This window comes from Girardinichthys multiradiatus, chromosome 21 (assembly GCF_021462225.1).
Source record: "Girardinichthys multiradiatus isolate DD_20200921_A chromosome 21, DD_fGirMul_XY1, whole genome shotgun sequence".
Classification (NCBI taxonomy): Eukaryota; Metazoa; Chordata; class Actinopteri; order Cyprinodontiformes; family Goodeidae; genus Girardinichthys; species Girardinichthys multiradiatus.
In genome coordinates, this window is record NC_061813.1 from 170,033 (window position 1) to 185,093 (window position 15,061).

Sequence of the window (15,061 nt, forward strand, 5' to 3'; positions counted from 1 at the left end):
AGCCCACCAGCCGCACTGGCACCGAAGCCAGGGACCGAGATCCAAGGAAATCCAAGCGATCCTGAGACAAAAAGCCATCCCCAGCACCAGAGAAACCCCAAGACCTAGATCCTGACCGAAAGGCCCACTCCCTCTCCTGGCCTCCGACCCCAGACAGCAAACAGCAAACGGCGATGTGAAAATACCCCAAGCCTACCTCCGCCCGCTCAAATGTGGTGTTGTTGCTTGTTGTTGTAGTGTTCATTTAAAAAGAAAAACAAGTGGGGAAGAGGGTCTGCCACCACCGTTCGCTGATTTCCAACAAAGGACGGAGAGACAGGCACATCCATCGGGCGAAAGACTAGGGACAGGGACCAGACCCTGCGAACCGAATAAAACCCGGGACCAACAACACAACGCCCCATAGGACGAAGCCAAAGGTGCCCCACCCCCAATAGGTGATGGAGCCGATTAAAGGAGCCCAGATGTCTCTATGGTGACATCATCTAAGTTCCCCAACAAGCAAACTGCTCTTCTCTGGGGAGGTAGCTGTAGGTTCTCCAGGGATTATTTTGCTCTGGGGGGCCTTTGGATGTTTGTGGCTCAGATCTCCTCTGTGTCTGTCTGGGGCCCAGGGGGGCAGGTCCTCACACTCGCTATTGGATTTTTTTATGCAGAAATCTTACACAAGCACACTCACACTGTGCACTTTTCTGTAACAATGCTATAGTTATATTTGTTTCTGCAGGTGTAGAGGTAGTCTTCTGGTATCTTGTATTCTCTTCATCATTCTTTCTCTCTTCTTTTTCCTTCTCTCCCTTTTCCTTTTTGCCCCTCCTCTCTCTTTCTTGTTTCTTTTTTTTCCTGTTCGTTGCAATTGAAATAATCCCAAAGCATTTTTCAACAAAGTTTCCTTTATAAATATCAAGTGGAGCATTATAGCATTAGCCGTAATGCTTCACTTTTGAAAGTAAATCTATCGGGCTTCTTCTTGGCACTCAGACAACAATTCCAAGTGCTACTCTGTCGGAAAGGACACGGAAATAAATAAATAAAAAGTCAGTGAGTCATTTTCCATACAACTTCTTCCATAGTGGGTCACGGGGAAGCTGGTGCCTATCTCCAGCAGTCTATGGGCAGGAGGCAGGGTACACCAGGGACACGTCGCCAGTCCATCGCAGGGCAACACAGACATAGGACAAACAACCATGCACACACTCTTTCACACCTAAGGGCAATGTAGAGAGACCAATTAATCTAACAGTCATGTTTTTGGACCGTGGGAGGAAGCCGGAGTACCAGGAGAGAACCCACGCATGCACAGGGAGAACCTGCAAACTTCAAGTAGAAAGACCCCCGCCCGGGAGTCAAACCGAGGACCTACTTGCTGCAAGGCAACTGTGCTGCCATGCAGCAGAAAGAAAAAAAAAGAAAAACACTATGTCAAAAACTGTAAAATAGTCTGACACATCATGATTGACTAGTGATTGAAAATTGACTAATGAAACATGACTAGGTTAGCCAATACATTTTTTTTTAATAACTCGAAAGGTTGTTTGGGCACTTTATGGCAATTAGTGACACAATGTTTGTTGCTTTTCCTCCTTTCATATACCTGTGACAATCAAAAGCCAAAAGGACAATTTCGACCCCTCTCAGATGGTGTTACATGAGTTGTAATATGTAAACAATTTAGGACTTTCATAAGTTTAACAAGACGTTCTCTGCAATATGCAGTGTTGAATAAATATTTCAAGACATAGCACACAATTTAAGTTTTTCAAAGAGTGATATCTATATTGTAAACTAATCTCCTAATATTTCTGTTCCAGCTCTATAATGGACCAAATGAACAAGCTCCTCTGATTGGTGCTTTCTGTGGAAATACACCGCCAGCAGCCAGCAGCACTACAAGCTCAGCCCTCACTTTGGTGTTTAGAACCGACTCCTCGATATCCATGTCTGGATTTCAGATGATGTGGTACCAGAACGGTAAGAGATAGCTTTTACAATTCAGAAGACATAAAGAGCAAATACATTTGTGCGCTGTCTGCAAATATTTTGTTGCGCAGTAGCGAGAATATCAAAGGACTCTGTAGTTATAAATCAAAAACATTAAAAGGGTTAATATTATAACTATAAAAGAATTTAAAAGAGGCCAGTGTTACAAGATAAAATATTGAAATATGTTTTGCAATTTTTGAAATGTTAAGAGTGCTGTCCATTTATAAATTTGATTTAGGGTTAGGGTTAGGGTTTTAGCAACAATTTACCAAATCACTGCATGATTTCAACTCTCTGAATGGGAGGTTACATCTCAGCATCCGCTTTGATTCTTTTGGTGGGGAGAACTTTTTTATCTCAAAGACAAAGCGTGGCAACCAACTTTAGATGACGTTCAAATAAAAGTTCTGTAGTTCTAGAAGCAGAAGACTGAAGACTTTGCTGGAGTTCAGCTTAAAAGGAAAAGCATACTCTGCAGATGGATCAGAACTTTGCTAAACCTTGAGAAACATTCAATTCAATTAAATTCAAAAATACTTTATTAATTCCAAAGGGAAATTAAATGTTGTAGTGGCTCATATTATATCTATCGATCAATAGATAGATAGATAGATAGATAGATAGATAGATAGATAGATAGATAGATAGATAGATAGATAGATAGATAGATAGATAGATAGATAGATAGATAGATAGATAGATAGATAGATAGATAGATAGATAGATAGATAGATAGATAGATAGATAGATAGATAGATAGATAGATAGACAAAAAATACATTTGGTTTTTACAGAGAAGGCTCTGTTGGGTTCTGTGGAAACATTCAGATAATGTCACAGCTAATCACATTGTTTGATTATGCTTCTGGATTGATTCCAGAAAAAGGGTGTGACCAATTTCAGTATTAGTAATTTAGCAAAGTTCATATTTTTACTGAGGGAATATCTGTACTAATCATTTTGTCAGAAACAAATACATTTAATTTTTCCCTCTATGGGTGAAATAAAATAAAGCTTCAGACAGGGTTTTCCAAGGCAACGACCTGGAGAAATTGTGTAAGTTTTAACTCAGCTTAGTTGCTAGATCAGACAGCACACAAAGATCAGACAGAGCAGTAGATGAAACCTAATCTTTGCCAGATCGCTTACTTATAAGCCAGCATAGAGGGGTCATCTAGGCAACATTTTTACAAGTTCTAAACCATAATGCATCTCTTTGATGCATGTTCTTGCAGGTTGCGGAGGGAATGTTGGTGGGCCCAGTGGCTCCATTAGCAGCCCAGGCTACCCAAACAGGTATCCTGAAAACAGAGAGTGCATCTGGTATGTCACCTCGACCCCTGGAAGCAGTATTACCTTGAATATTCACGAGTTTGATGTGGAGTTCCATGAAAACTGCAACTATGACGTTCTAGAAGTAAGTAATGCACTTCTACTTGGACAAAGACAAACTACCTTTTTTTGAGTTTCTCCTGTGTTATTAATAAAGAAATTTAGATTTATTCCTATAGAACTGCTATACTGTATGCAGTATAAACTCAACTAGTATCGTCTTTTGGCAGTTCCAATTAAAGCTTTCTTCAAACAGAACTTATGAAAGGAACTTTACTGATGAGAAAGGCAACTAATTTCTTCAGCTAAACCTGAATGCTGTTGTCATTCCTTTTTTCTAAAATTCAGAAAAGGATGGCTATTCATTTCTATTTTTAAATCCAACAGGAAAAATGTCCTCCCCTTTCTGCTTTACAGCCAATATAGCTTGCCCTAAACTGACTTAAATGATAAATGGCCTGCACTTATATAGCGCTTTAACAAGTCCCCAGAGACCCCAAAGTGCTTTACATTACAATCAGTCATCCACCCATTCATACACCCATTCACACACTGACAGTGGTAGCCACAGCTGGCCTGGCCCAAACTGACAGAAGCAAGGCTGCCATACAATTAGCTCCACTGGGCCCTCTGACGATCATTAGGAGGCAATTTAGGTAAAGTGTCTTGCCCAAGGACACAACGACTGAGAGAAACAGAGCAGGGGTTTGAACCGGTAACCCACCTGTTAAAGAACAAACTCCTACAAGCTGAGCCGCAGTTGTCCTATAAATATTCAATAAACTTGAATATTTATTTTGGAGGCATAAATGGTTAATAATATCCATGACAGAAGGACATGGACTGAACAGTAACATATTCAAGATATTTAAAATTTCCCACTATTTCCTTTATTGCCATGTCTTATTAAACAACACTGCAACTTGCCCCTTAATTCTTTGTTGTATTGGTAAAGATTGATTTGAGGGTATATGGTTGGAGAAGGTGAGAGTTGGGAGGAAGTCATTTGTTAGTGGAGTCCTAGAATGACATGTTTTCACATGATGTCGCGGTCACATGGCTGCACTTCGCGATCACCATCTTGTGTGGCAACTGCAGCATGTTTTCATTGTTTTAGCTGATCAGTGAAGCAAAACTTTGGAGTGTTCATTTAACTATGGGGAAAACTTTCTTAATTGTGGGTTGTGCTGCGCGTGGTGGTCAAGACCAACGTTTAGTCTATCGTCTGCCAGCCGTGATAGAAATTCAGTGTGAGAAAACAAGATCACTGAGTACACAACATCGACTAATGTGGCTGAATCGGATATCCAGGGTGGATTTGGGCGGATTGAGCCTCACTCACGCCCAAGTGTGCAGTGCACATTTTGTGACAGGTAAATAAATAATTTTTGTCTACATTTATTGTAATAATATTCTGGAATGTAGTCTGCCAAGACCGTGAGCTGATTAGTTGATTCTGAATGCTGGGTGGCAGCAGTCAGCACTGCCACCCAGCACTCGGTGCTGTAACCTACTTCAGTAAGCTGTGCTCTCACGGTTTGACCAGCTAGATGTAGGCTGCAAATTACCTTTACTGTTATGCTGTAAATGTATTATCTAGTATTATAACAATTACGTAATTAACCAATAAAAGGCAATATTGAACTTATGGATTTTTGCCTCTGTTGTGTGTATGAAAAAAAAGTTGTGTGGCCAATCGTCTGGATTTGCGCTAATCAAGCCAACAGGCAGGAGGCTGTAATGACTCTAGACACTTATCCAGGGTCGTAAAAGTATGCAATGTGGTAATGTTGTGAAATGCATGAAGCGATACGGAAACACCCAAGATGGCAGACCGGCGATTTCAGTGACGTCAATGAAAACCCCCATAGAGAGGAGGGAGTTTCCAGAGTACAGAACAACCCTGGTATGGTTAAAATTAGTTATAAAGGTGTATCCATGCAAGCACAAGCAGGTTTTTACATTTTAATAACAAGATTCTTATTGCTGGAATGTTCAACATACTACATATTATTTCAATTGCACGGTGTCCTATACTTTCTGGCTTGTTTCCTGTTTGCAGTGGCGCCATATAGGAGGGAAACGTTAAGATAATTCCTAGGACCTCTGACTGACAAGGGCCCCAAAAAATAGGCCTAGATTAATAAACATAATCAAGCATGGAAATACACAAATAATAAAGTTAATGATGTCTTTGTTTTTACTTGTTTTTGGCAGCAAAAGTTAAATGTCCCCACTTTCAGACGGAAACATAAACATCCATATTGGCCAAACACTCCTATTTATCTGCATTAAATGGTTTCTTCCTGCCTTAGCGCACCGGACGGCAACGGTGTTTAGAACGACAGTCAGTAGATGCGACAGAAGTTAGGAACGACAATGACGACCTTGGTGAGGGATTGCTGCAAAGTCAACGCCAGTGACTGTCCACTGTCGTTACATGCTCATCCAGGAGGAGCGAATGCCACAAATCTCTGACTGGATGCAATCTACTGGGTTTCCTTAGATAGAAAAACTTTTTATCCTATTTGAATAAATAACTGAATATGACTGCACTGTTACGATTAATTGTAATGTATGCACCTGACTTTGTGAAGTGCCTTGAGACAACATGTGTTGTGAATTGGCGCTATATAAATAAACTGAAATGAAATGACCATGCTGTCGAGAATAATAGTAAAATCAGGTTTTCAAAAAAGGAAAGAGAAAAAACAGAAAGAGGAAGCTAGACTTCAAAGACTTGATTAATGAATTTGCTAGCAAGGAGGATTGTCGCTGCTCATGGTGAGTCAGGCTGAGCAAGGGCAGTGATAGCTGTCATATGCCTTATTTAAGAGAGAGATTTTGGTTTCCAGGAGTTCTTTGTTTTGAACTTGTCTAAGATTCTGCTGTTCTCACTATTTTGAGATGAGGATATTATATTTTTTATTTATTTTGATTGAAAATTTATACAAAGTTTATAATTTATACAGTTAAAAATATATATTTAATTTATTTAATCTTTCCAACCTGTTCAGAGAACTTTTCCTTTAGGTAGACAGGACAGAGGGCAAAGAGAGGGGGAGACATTCAGCAAAGGTCGCTGGGTCTGAGACTCGAACCCAGGATAGCCGCATTGAGGACTATAGCCTCAGCACATGGTTGCGTGCTTAACCCCTATGCCACCAGCGCCGCGCCCTTTCCTTTAGAATTTTAACAATCAAAAATACATAGAGAGTCATATATGGCCATATGCAGATTTTAGTTTGCTTTGAATTTTGCATAAAATAGGAAATTGCATACTATATGCAGACTTTTGCATGTACAAATAAATACCAGTACATATTGTGCTTGTACCTGCATTGAACTACAGGATGTAACAGGATGTTTAGGTTCATGTTTTGCATGGCTCAAACAGACCGAAGATGTGGGGAGGCCAAATTATAAACAAAAGATTTCAAGATTTTTACTTCAATTCTGAGGATTATGCATTTTTACTATGGGTGCAGCGCACATACCTCTGTTACACAATGTAAAAAATGTAAATGGTGCTCTATTTAACAAAAAATAAATGGGCTTTTCAATGGTTCAAGATCTTTTGCTGATAGTTGTTATAACAAAGAAAGAATCAACGAAACACAAACTTTATGATTTTTATTTGTGAAGTTTACATTAAGCTCAACAAGGACTGGTGTGCAGAAGCTACATTAGCCAGTAAACTCAACAGTCTGCTGGCAGTCACTCCCAGTGCTAAGACAAATGCTAATTCAGTTCAATTTCAGTTTGTTTACAACACGTCGTCTCAAGGGACTTTACAAAGTAAATGCAATCAAATCATAGATTTCAAGTCGGGTACATAAATTCCAATTGATCCCAATTATCAAACAACGCTGTCAAATTCAGCTTATTATTCAAACTGTTTAAAAGTTTTTCTATCTAAGGAAATCCAACAGATTGCATTGAGTCAGTGACTTGCAGCATTCACTCTTCTTGGATGAGCATGTAGCAACAGTAGGCAGTCGCTTCCATTGGCTTTGCAGCAATTCCTCATACTGAGCATGCATGTAGCAACAGTGGAGAGGAAAAACTCCCTTTTAACAGGAAGAAACCTCCAGCAGAACCAGGCTCAGTGTGATCGGCCATCTGCCACGACCGACTGGGGGTTGGAGAGAACAGAGCAGAGACACAAAAAGAACACAGAAGCACTAATCCAGTACTACTTTCTATGGGAAAGAAAAGTAAAACATTAGTGGTAGTTGCTCCTTTAGAGAGTGACCAGAAAGTTGAAAGCTGAAATAACAGCAAATGACTCAAAATTGGAGAGAAGTATGAGAATGTAGCAGATTGAGGGAAAGTAGTCATTATTGCTTCATTTAAACTGGCTCAATTTGGCCCTACTTGACTCCACTTGGCTCGGTTTACGAGATTAAACCTAAAATCGGCAACAGAGCACTTAAGAAAAATAATGTTCTGGCTCTCCATCAGTTTTACTTTGTTTTCATCATTTAAGTGAGCTTTAATGAGACACCTGAGATTGCTTGTCCTTGAAAAGCTTTTATAGATTGGCAGAGTGAAAACAGCTGTTACTTTTCTCTCTCTCCGTCTCCTGGTAACAGAGCGTCTTGCAGATGAATAGTAATGGCACCCCTGGTCTAGTCTTTCCCACCTGAGGTTTTATTTTTTTGCTTTTTTGCTCTTTTTGTTGATAAAACCTTGGTGTATTGTACATCTGGGTCCTAATAAAGCATCACACAACCGACAATTATCCCTACTAATTGATGATATTTACCCATCATTTACCCCCGGCCCATCATCCCGCCGGGGGTTTTTCTGCATGGAGTTTGCATGTTCTCCCCATGCACGCGTGGGTTCTCACTGGGTACTCCGGCTTCGTCCCACAGTCCAAACACATGCCTGTTAGGTTAACTGGTCTCTCTAAATTGCCCTTAGGTGTATGAATGAGTGTGTGCATGGTTGTTTGTGTGCTGCCCTGCGATGGACTGGTGACCTGTTCAGGGTGTACCCTGCCTCTCGCCCATAGACTGCTGGAGATAGGCACCAGCTTCCCTGCGACTCACTATGGAATAAGCAGTAGAAAATGACTGACTGACTGACAGTATTAAATGTTTCCATGTACCCCCTGCAATGTGCTCACGTACTACCAGGGGTACGAGTACCCCTGTTCAGGAATCACTGCAGTAGAGAGAGTGGAGTACAATAAGTTCTTCAGAGTAGAGTTCCAAAAAAGGCTAATGGCACTGCAACAAAAAGGAGAAATATCAGATGCACACATACATACAATTTCTATCCCTCTATCGATCGATCAATAGATAGAAATTGGTATGGCAAAGTTTACCATTGAAAGAGATTGAGTTGTCACCTAATCAACGGTTTTACAGTGATCAGACATATGTTCTGACTAGACAAAGTAAGAGAACTCTCTTATAATTCCCATCTGCCACCAGCCTGGTTAACAAAGCCCGGAAACCACCCTGACACTCTCCCTTACTTGCACTGCCATACTTGCACAATGATCACCTGCACTGTTGTATTGCTCTTGCATCTTATACTGCTCTATATTTACTCTCACTCACTTAAAACTGTGCACATATATTTATATTATTCTGATAAGCAGACATGTTCAAGCCAATCCCCATGAAAATAGGGCTCACAGAGGTGAGGCCTGAGAAATATTGACAGAACTCAAATCAGAGTGGCTTCCTCCTAGAAGATAGATAGATATTTTTTAAGCATGGCATCAAATAAATATAGAGCTTTGTTTAGATGTAATTTGCCTTCACTCTTAACTCCTTCTAGGTGTATGGAGGCCCAGATCTACAGGCACCCAGGTTGGCCAGGCTTTGCAGCACCACTTCAAGCCCAATGCAGGTGTCTAGCACGGGTAACCTACTCACAGTACGCTTCAAGTCCGATGCCTATGTCAGTGGTCGAGGATTTAATGCGAACTGGGCAGAAGTCCAGGGAGGTGAGTCAGTAACAAGCAATTGAAGTAGGCCAGTCCATGGCCTGGCCAGTAATATATGTCATTGTATTTATATAAATTACATAGTCAAGGCAATAAAACTCTGAAACCCAATGGCAGCAGAAGTAGCATATTGTTGTGGAATTTTCTTATCAAAGTGGGTAGAAGTTGACTCATAACGAGAAAATTGGGACTTTGTCTTTATAAGTTTTATTCAAAGGCATTCAGCGTTTGAATGACTCTTGCTGTCACCGAGCAAGTCAGTTAAGCAGAGCCCCGATCAACATTTACACACAGTATTTATACCAAACATGAAAGTGTTATCTCAACTTCAAAGAGTCTGTGTTTTATGACCCCTGACCCTTCTCGGGTTCAGAGGTGACAAAGTTATCTAGGAACCCATCTGTCCTTCCCGAGACATCACCCTAAAGCATGAGTTTTAACCATTAAACTTCTGATAATGGCTTTTACAGCTTCCTCCTCTAACACAGATGCTCAGAGGAGTGAGGTAACCTAAAGGTCATACACTTTGGAACACTTAATAAAATAATTTCCATTACAATATATAGACACTGCTCAAAAAAATAAAGGGAACACTCAAATAACACATCCTAGATCTGAATGAATGAAATATTCTCATTGAATACTTTGTTCTGTACAAAGTTAAATGTGCTGACAACAAAATCACACAAAAATCATCAATGGAAATCAAATTTATTAATCAACGGAGGCCTGGATTTGGAGTCACACACAAAATTAAAGTGGAAAAACACACTACAGGCTGATCCAACTTTGATGTAATGTCCTTAAAACAAGTCAAAATGAGGCTCAGTATTGAATGTGGCCTCCATGTGCCTGTATGACCTCCCTACAATGCCTGGGCATGCTCCTGAGACGGCGGATGGTCTCCTGAGGGATCTCCTCCCAGACCTGGACTAAAGCATCCGCCAACTCCTGGACAGTCTGTGGTGCAACGTGAAGGTTGGAGCGAGACACGTGCTCAATTGGATTCAGGTCTGGGGAACGGGCGGGCCAGTCCATAGTTTCAATGTCTTCATCTTGCAGGAACTGCTGACACACTCCAGCCACATGAGGTTTAGCATTGTCCTGCTTTAGGAGGACCCCAGGGCCAACCGCACCAGCATATGGTCTCACAAGGGGTCAGAGGATCTCATCTCGGTACCTAATGGCAGTCAGGTTACCTCTGGCAAGCACATGGAGGGCCTTGCGGCCCTCTGAAGAAATGCCACCCCACACCATTACTGACCCACTACCAAACCGGTCATGGTGAAGGATGTTGCAGGCAGCAGATCACTCTCCACGGTGTCTCCAGACTCTGTCACATTGTCACATGTGCTCAGTGTGAACCTGCTTTCATCCGTGAAATCACAGGGCGCCATTGACGAATTTGCCAATCCTGGTGTTCTCTGGCAAACGCCAAGCGTCCTGCATGGTGTTGGGTTGTGAGTACAACCCCCATTTGTGGACGTCGGGCCCTCATACTGTCCTCATGGAGTCGGTTTCTAACCGTTTGTGCAGACACATGCACATTTATGGCCTGCTGGAGGTCATCTTGCAGGGCTCTGGCAGTGCTCCTCCTGTTCCTCCTTGCACAAAGGCGGAGGTAGCGGTCCTGCTGCTGGGTTGTTGCCTTCCTACGTCCTCCTCCACGTCTCCTGGTGTACTGGCCTGTCTCCTGGTAGCGCCTCAAGGCTCTGGACACTACGCTGACAGACACAGCAAACCTTCTTGCCACAGCTCGCATTGACGTGCCATCCTGGATGAGCTGCACTACCCGAGCCACTTGTGTGGGTTGTAGAGTCTGTCTCATGCTACCACCAGTGTGAAAGCACCACCAACATTCAAAAGTGAACAAAACATCAGCCAGAAAGGCAAGTCTGTGGTCCCCACCTGCAGAACCACTCCTTTATTGAGTGTGTCTTGCTAATCGCTAAAGATTTCCCCCTGTTGTCTTTTCCATTTGAACAACAACGTGAAATTGATTGTCAATCAGTGTTGCTTCCTAAGTGGACGGTTTGATTTCACAGAAGTTTGATTTGCTTGGAGTTATATTGTGTTGTTTAAGTGTTCCCTTTATTATTATATAGCACTGTATATATATATATATATAGGCAACTGTGGCTCAGTAAAGGTTGTGGGTTCGATTCCAGCTTCCTCTTGCCATATGTCGATGTGCCCCTGGGCAAGGCACTTAATCTCAAGTTGCCTACTGATCTGCGTATCGGTGTGTGAATGTGTGAGCGTTTGTGAGTGCGATTGGGTGAATGTGGCTCTAGTGTAAAGCGCTTTGAGCGGTCTGTATGACTGGAAAAGCGCTATATAAGTTCAGTCCATTTACCATTTACCATTTATATATATACACACATGTTATTTGTATATATACACACACATATATCCATACACATTTAATTAAATGAAATCCACCTGTGTGCATTCAAGTGTCATAGGATCTGTCAGTTTAGTCACGCAGCAGACATCCCCCCGTTCACCAGAATGGTTCACGTAAGAGGTTGTATCTGGGCAGAAAGAATTGGTTTGGGATAAAACAATTTGAATGTTGTTGTTTCACTGCATTTTGCTTTGTGGTGCTAGAATCTTTGTAGGCTCGCTACCTAGCCTTGATGCTTGCAAGTATTTTTTTGGTAGTGGTTAGAAGTTAGGACAGACTTGGTTTGAGTGAATGGTTTACAGTCATGGCTCTCTGCCAGCCCTCATGCATACAACAATATTAATAATATTTTTGACTTTATTGATCTCACAATGGAGAAATTATGCTCTGCATTTAACCCATCTCTTAAGGAGTAGTGGACTGCTATTTTGCTGCACCTGGGGAGCATTCAGGGGCTAAGGGTGTTGCTCAGGGACAGAGCGTGACAGGCTGTGGTATACAAACCAAAGTACTTGTGGCCTCTCCAGGACTCTCCACTCCCTGTTTAATGTATAAATAATAATACAATAATTAATATTTATATTAATATTTGGAAGTATATGTAGAACTTAAGCAGTTGCTAAATAAGCTATTTCCATTGAGTTAGCTGAACTGCTAGTCTGGAATTTGACATCATCACGTTTGTCTGTTCGTTTGCTTAATTGTGACTGTTTTTCATTGCCATTTTGAGTTTATAACTCCATTCAATAAGTCACTGATGGCTAATAAACACAACATTCGGAGTCAATTATTCAAAAGGACATTGATTTCTAATTCAGCAAATAATACTTTAAAAAAAATTTTTTTTTTTTAAATAACATTTTATTCAACCATCATAGTTCCATTGTGAACTTGTTTGAACACATACAAATTTTTCTTCCTAATTAGTTACAACTAAATTGACCTCATTCCAATTTCCTGAAGCAATCCTTGACTCCTAGACTTTGTGATAGTATTGTATCATTGGTTATTGTTCATGGTTTATTCTTTTGTTACATTTTCGTTGTTGTTTGTTAGTTTTCCTCATCCTTTTCATTTTTACTTTGTAGCGTAGTTAAATGTTATTAGACTAGTAAGAGTTTAACTAAAATAGTCTAACTTGGAGTTAAATTATTTAGTCAATTATTGTATTTTGGGGAGATATTGTGTTTATTCTTTATATGTGTGCAGGGCTTGCTGTTTGAGAACATCAGTGTGTGAATTCACTCCTTAATCTATTATTCTATAACACCAGGCAGGAATTAATAAAACAGTAACTCACAGAGACTGAGATCTGTTTGACTATTCCTAATAATCAGGTGGGGCCTCAACTCTGCTAATAGCTGTTATTCATAGCCAAACCGAACCATTTGTTGCACAACCATATATAGTACAGGACAAAAGAAAGGCAGGCTATGGTACTGCAAATATGCCTTTTTGTTTTTACAGCAGAGTAGCTGCCTACTCTGGCTGTAAGATGTTCATTGTCTTCATCAGAGAGACAGCCTGGTGGAAGAAACAGTTTCTGCGCCAGCTGGTTTTTGCAAACAGGGCTGTGTGACCTTGATCTTAAGGTAAAAGTTTAAATAGTTTGTGTCCTGGATGTGTGGGGTCTGTAGAGATGTTAGCTAAACTTTTATTGACCTTAGACCTTAACAGCTCCAGTAGGGAGGGAAGCTCTGCCCTGATGATCCTCTCCATAGACCTGTTTTGTGGATGAGCTGAACCCCACAGTGATGGACCAACACAGGACAGACTGAATAACTGCAGTGTAGAAGACAAACGGGAGCTTCTGTGGAAGGTGGAACTGCTTGAGTTGTCTCAGGAAGTACATTCTCTGTTAGGCCTTCTTCCAATTTGGGGGGGGGGGTGTTCTCTGAAAGTCCACCACCATTTCCACAGTCTTGAGTGGGTTCAGTTCAAGGTAGTTCTGACCGCACCAGTGTACCAGCCGATCCACCTGCTGTCTGTATGCAGACTCATCACCGTCCTGGATCCGTCCAATGACAGTGGTGTCGTCTGCAGACTTAAGGAGTTTCACAGGAAGAAGAGGAGTGGGGATAGAACACACCCCTGGGGGGCACCAGTACTTATTTATCTGGATCGGGAGAAGATGCTCCCCAGTCTCACCTGCTGCTGTCGGTCCGTCAGGAAGCTGTTGATCCACTGACAGGTGGAGGCTGGGACGTTGAGCTGGGCGAGCTTCTGGTGGAGGATGTCTGGTATGATGGTGTTGAAGGCCGAGCTGAAGTCTACAAACAGGATCCTGGCGTACGTCCCTGGGTGGTGGAGTTGTTGCAAGATGTAGTGTAGACTTAAGTTAACAGCATCATCTGCCGACCTGTTTTCTCGGTAAGCAAACTACAAGGGGTCCAGCAGGGGGCCTGTGATGTCTTTCAGGTGCTTCAACACCAGCCGCTCAAAGGATTTCATGACCACAGACGTCAGGGCTACAGGCCTGTAGTCATTTAATCCTAGGGTGGTGGGTTTCTTGGGAACCGGGATGATGGTGGATCGTTTGAGGCAGGAGGGGACCTCACATTTCTCCAGTGACTTGTTGAAGATCCTTGTGAAGATCGGAGCGAGTTGATTTGCGCAGGTTTTCAGACATGATGGGGAGACGTTATCAGGTCCTCCAGCTTTTTTTGTTGTCATGCGCTGAAAGAGCCTGTTTACATCTTCCTCGGAGATCTTTAGTGCAAACAGAGGATCTGAAGGTGGAGGGTTGGTTGTTTTACGGGTTAAATTTGTTCCTGAATGAGATGTGGAGGGGATGATTTGAGGTGTGAATGGCTTCTTGTTATGTCTGCAGTAGAAGCCATTCAGACGGTTGGCCAGGAGACGACTCTGTTCAGGATGGGTGGAAGGGCTCCTGTAGGCAGTCAGGTTTCTCAGACCAGTCCATACAGCTGAAGTGTCACCAGTAGAAAGGCTGTTCTTAAGCTTCTCACTGTAGCTTCTCTTAGCTGCTTTAAACTCTTTTGTTAGTTTGTTCCTGGCCTGCCTGTACCGCGCCCAATCTCCACTGCTGTGAGCTTCTTCCTTTTCCCTGCGCAGATTCCTGAGGTGTGGAGTAAACCATGGCTTGTTGTTCCCAAAGGTGCAGAAGGTCTTGGTGTGCACACACATGTCCTCACAGAAACTGATGTATGATGTCACCACATCAGTTAGTTGGTTTAAGTCAGTGGCTGAAGTTTCAAAAACAGTCCAGTCTGTGCATTCAAAGCAGGCCTGTAGCATCTGCTTTGATTCCTCAGTCCACTTCTTAACAGTGTGAACCTTGGGTTTGGAAGCTCTTAGTCTCTGTCTGTAGGTTGGGATGAGGTGGATTAGATAATAATCTGAAAAACCCAGAG

General features: G+C 41.9%; 1 protein-coding gene across 1 annotated transcript in view; it reads left to right on the plus strand.

Annotated features, from left to right (window-relative positions):
* cubn (cubilin (intrinsic factor-cobalamin receptor)) overlaps nucleotides 1-15,061 on the plus strand; it is a 214,064-nt gene that overhangs the window by 112,414 nt on the left and 86,589 nt on the right. The window contains exons 28-30 of the mRNA XM_047349911.1: nucleotides 1,812-1,971; nucleotides 3,219-3,400; nucleotides 9,112-9,280. Coding sequence (XP_047205867.1) covers nucleotides 1,812-1,971; nucleotides 3,219-3,400; nucleotides 9,112-9,280 — 511 coding nt within the window. The remainder of the gene's footprint in view (nucleotides 1-1,811; nucleotides 1,972-3,218; nucleotides 3,401-9,111; nucleotides 9,281-15,061) is intronic.